Source organism: Priapulus caudatus, unplaced genomic scaffold (assembly GCF_000485595.1).
Source record: "Priapulus caudatus unplaced genomic scaffold, Priapulus_caudatus-5.0.1 Scaffold491, whole genome shotgun sequence".
Lineage (NCBI taxonomy): Eukaryota > Metazoa > Priapulida > Priapulimorpha > Priapulimorphida > Priapulidae > Priapulus > Priapulus caudatus.
The window spans coordinates 156233-159266 of record NW_014577552.1 but is presented as its reverse complement, the minus strand read 5'-3'; the positions used below and the strand labels follow the sequence as shown (position 1 = coordinate 159266).

General features: G+C 46.6%; 1 protein-coding gene across 1 annotated transcript in view; it reads right to left on the bottom strand.

Annotated features, from left to right (window-relative positions):
- Positions 1-3034, bottom strand: part of LOC106810973 (chromodomain-helicase-DNA-binding protein 7-like) — a 64135-nt gene that overhangs the window by 7307 nt on the left and 53794 nt on the right. Inside the window, exons 39-40 of the mRNA XM_014814474.1 lie at positions 2798-2946; positions 2241-2360 (exon numbers count right to left, since the gene is read on the bottom strand). Of these exons, the coding sequence (XP_014669960.1) occupies positions 2241-2360; positions 2798-2946 (269 nt within the window). The remainder of the gene's footprint in view (positions 1-2240; positions 2361-2797; positions 2947-3034) is intronic.

Below are 3034 nucleotides of genomic sequence, written 5' to 3'. Positions count from 1 at the left end.
GCTGCTGCTGCTGCTGCTGCTGCTGCTGCTTGCTAACGTGCAGGTCCAACACACCGCTGCCTCCGTTCAGCGACACACCATCGCTACCTGCAAGCGATCGCAGCAACGTGAGCGGCAGTTGCAAAACAAAGTCCAGCAATGCGATACTCTACATCTCAGACCGCAAATAAAACGGTCGAGCTATATACAACACATATGTTTTGAACATGTGTTGTATATATCTATGCAGTCACTAAACGCGCGAGAGGCGTGTTACTAGGTGATATGGCGCTAGGATTACCTAGAAGTACTCGATTTTTATCGCTTTATATCTCGGCATAGAAACGTCATAGAGACAAGCGGTTAATCTTATATTGGCTAGCTATGACTCCTGCATAATATTCCGGTAGAGAAGTATCAAAATAAGGTAGGTAAACTTTATTAATTTTGCTGAAACGACACCATGGTTTTCCTATTTCAGCGTTGTACACTCTGGGGTTAATGGGCTCTTGATAGCAAGGATTTCATCGTAGCTAAGCCCTAGGCCGAAATAAAAGTGGACTAACTGTTCGTGCATCGTAACAAACGACGGTAACTCAAGGAGAGCGCACTGCAAGATGACTGCGATTGCAATGAACTGCCCTTATTCAAGGAACTATTTCGTAATTACGAAGAACTATTTCGTAATGACGAGATACTATTTCGTAATTTCGAGATAAAAATATTTTTTTTGTGGCACTAAAATGCTGCCGTACTCGGGTGTGCTTGTGTGGATACCTTTTATGTTGAATGTTTGTTTTGCTTGGTACATATAATATATTGCCTACAGATTTATATAATGTAGTACAGTGAATTTGTATCAGAACCGCACCTTTTTGGCGGGTCGGGCGGGTGAGGGCAAACAAACAATATTTTTATCATGGCCTCAATACCTCTAGTTTAACTGTTTAAGTAGAGCTCTAGATTTGACCTTCCGACTACAGGTTACCGTGGTAGTCGGTGCTAGTAACACGTCGGTGAATACTACTACAAACCTTGCAGTGCTTTGGAGCTCTGGTGGGCAGCAGGGGGCGCTGGCAACGTCTCCTCCTGGCTGCTGCCTCCACTCGTCGCCGCAAGGCCGTGCATTTTCGCAACTGCGCAGAAAACAAACAAGAGAGCATCACGTAGGAGTCGGATAAAATCAAAATCATACAAAAAGAGACGGGGAGAGACCTGAGCGTTGAAGTAAAGTAATGGCGGTGCGCGGCGTGGGTTCTAAGGGCGGTTTTCGGAGGACCGGGAAAGACACTCACTTCTCTGTATTGCATCGTCAAGCTTGCGTCCTCGCCTCTTGTGATGCCTCCTGTCCAACTGCTGAGCCAGCTGCTCCTGTTGATCAAATACACCCATCAAGTCATTAATTAAACGCTAGAGGAAGAGCTCGTTAAGCTAACGATCGCTAGCACTGCATGGGGAGGTCGTAAGGAAGAAACATTTTCAGTTGCGTCACGTTTTACGGCTTATATTATGCTACATATCAAACTTCACTGTTCATCCTAGCGAAGATGGGCAAATCCATTTTGAGCCGTACACAGCAGGCCAACGGTGTTTCTAATTTAATCCTTTTATAATTAAAAGAGAAGAAGAATTGCAACATATTATATTTTGCTATCAGTTTCAGCCTGCTTACACATGCTTTAATCATACATGAGCATTTTTACAGTTTAAATAGGATTTGAAGGGAACAGGGAATGAATATACTTGCACTTCTCAGACAAGCTCCTGGTATGAATTATGCAAAATCAAATTTAAAAAATGCAACTTTATTACGCCATGTTCAATTTGCTTATCTTTGATGTCTAATTAGCTGGGATAATAAAGGTGAAGCTATGATCACAGATATATTTGGGCATATAAGATTTTTACATAGTGACTATCATACTTTACATTTTTGCTTCCTACTCTACACAGCATGTGTGTATATATATATAGCTCCTACTCTACACAGCAGTAGCAGCAGCAGCAGTATCGAGTCTATTTTAAGCTACTGGCATTTCCCTTGAGAGGCAGTCATAGAATGAAACCAGCTACAGAACAGAAGATAGACATAAAACATGGGCATAGACGGCCATAAACAGCACACTATTGGCATTTCCCTCCAGTGGTAGTTACACACAGGCGTCAGCCACTTCACATCTCCGACTTCACCCCTGCGGCACTGACCACCAGAGGCCACCACCGTCGCGACTACAAGCCTGGTGTGGCATTGCCGTGGTTACCTTCTGTCCGGTGAGTTTGTTGATGACAGAGACGTTCTCTTCGCCCGTCAGCTGATCGGGATCCAGCTGCGCCGGGTCTAGCCTATGCTTCCTCCTCATATGCTTCCTGTCCGCCAGATCCTACAACAGATGGCAGCACCGTGTCAGCAACACCACCGCTAACGCACACACGCGCGCCCTCAATCTTATTTAGGTTTACATATACATACCCCCACCACCCACTCTCAAACCCACCTAGTTTCACAAACAACCACCCACCTTCAAAACCACCTAGTCTTACATACACCCACTCAACTAACTCTGCCACCCACGCACACAGACACACACACACACACACACTCACAGAGACACGCACACGTACACACGCGCATGCACGCACACACACACAGGTGCACACGCACGTACACAGGCATGCACGCACGCACGCACGCATGCTCGCTCGCTCGCTCGCTCGCACGCACGCACACACGCGCACGTACGGTACACACGGACGCACGGACGCACGCATGCGCACACACACACTTGCTTGCTGCACGCGTGCGAGCGACAACACCTACCTTGCTGCTTGGAGAGAAGAGATGTGAGGGAGAGACTATGTAGCCAGGATGCTCAGCCAACCACTGGCTGAGGTTGGAGGCCGTGGGGGCGCCCTCTCCTCTCAGAATGGACCCATCTTCAACGTTTATCACAGGTATATGGATAGTGTCTGTAAAGAAGACGTCACAATCATTAAAGCACTACACCAGTAAAAAAAATACACGGGGGCTCGGGGCGATTTAGCCCCCGAAATGCCA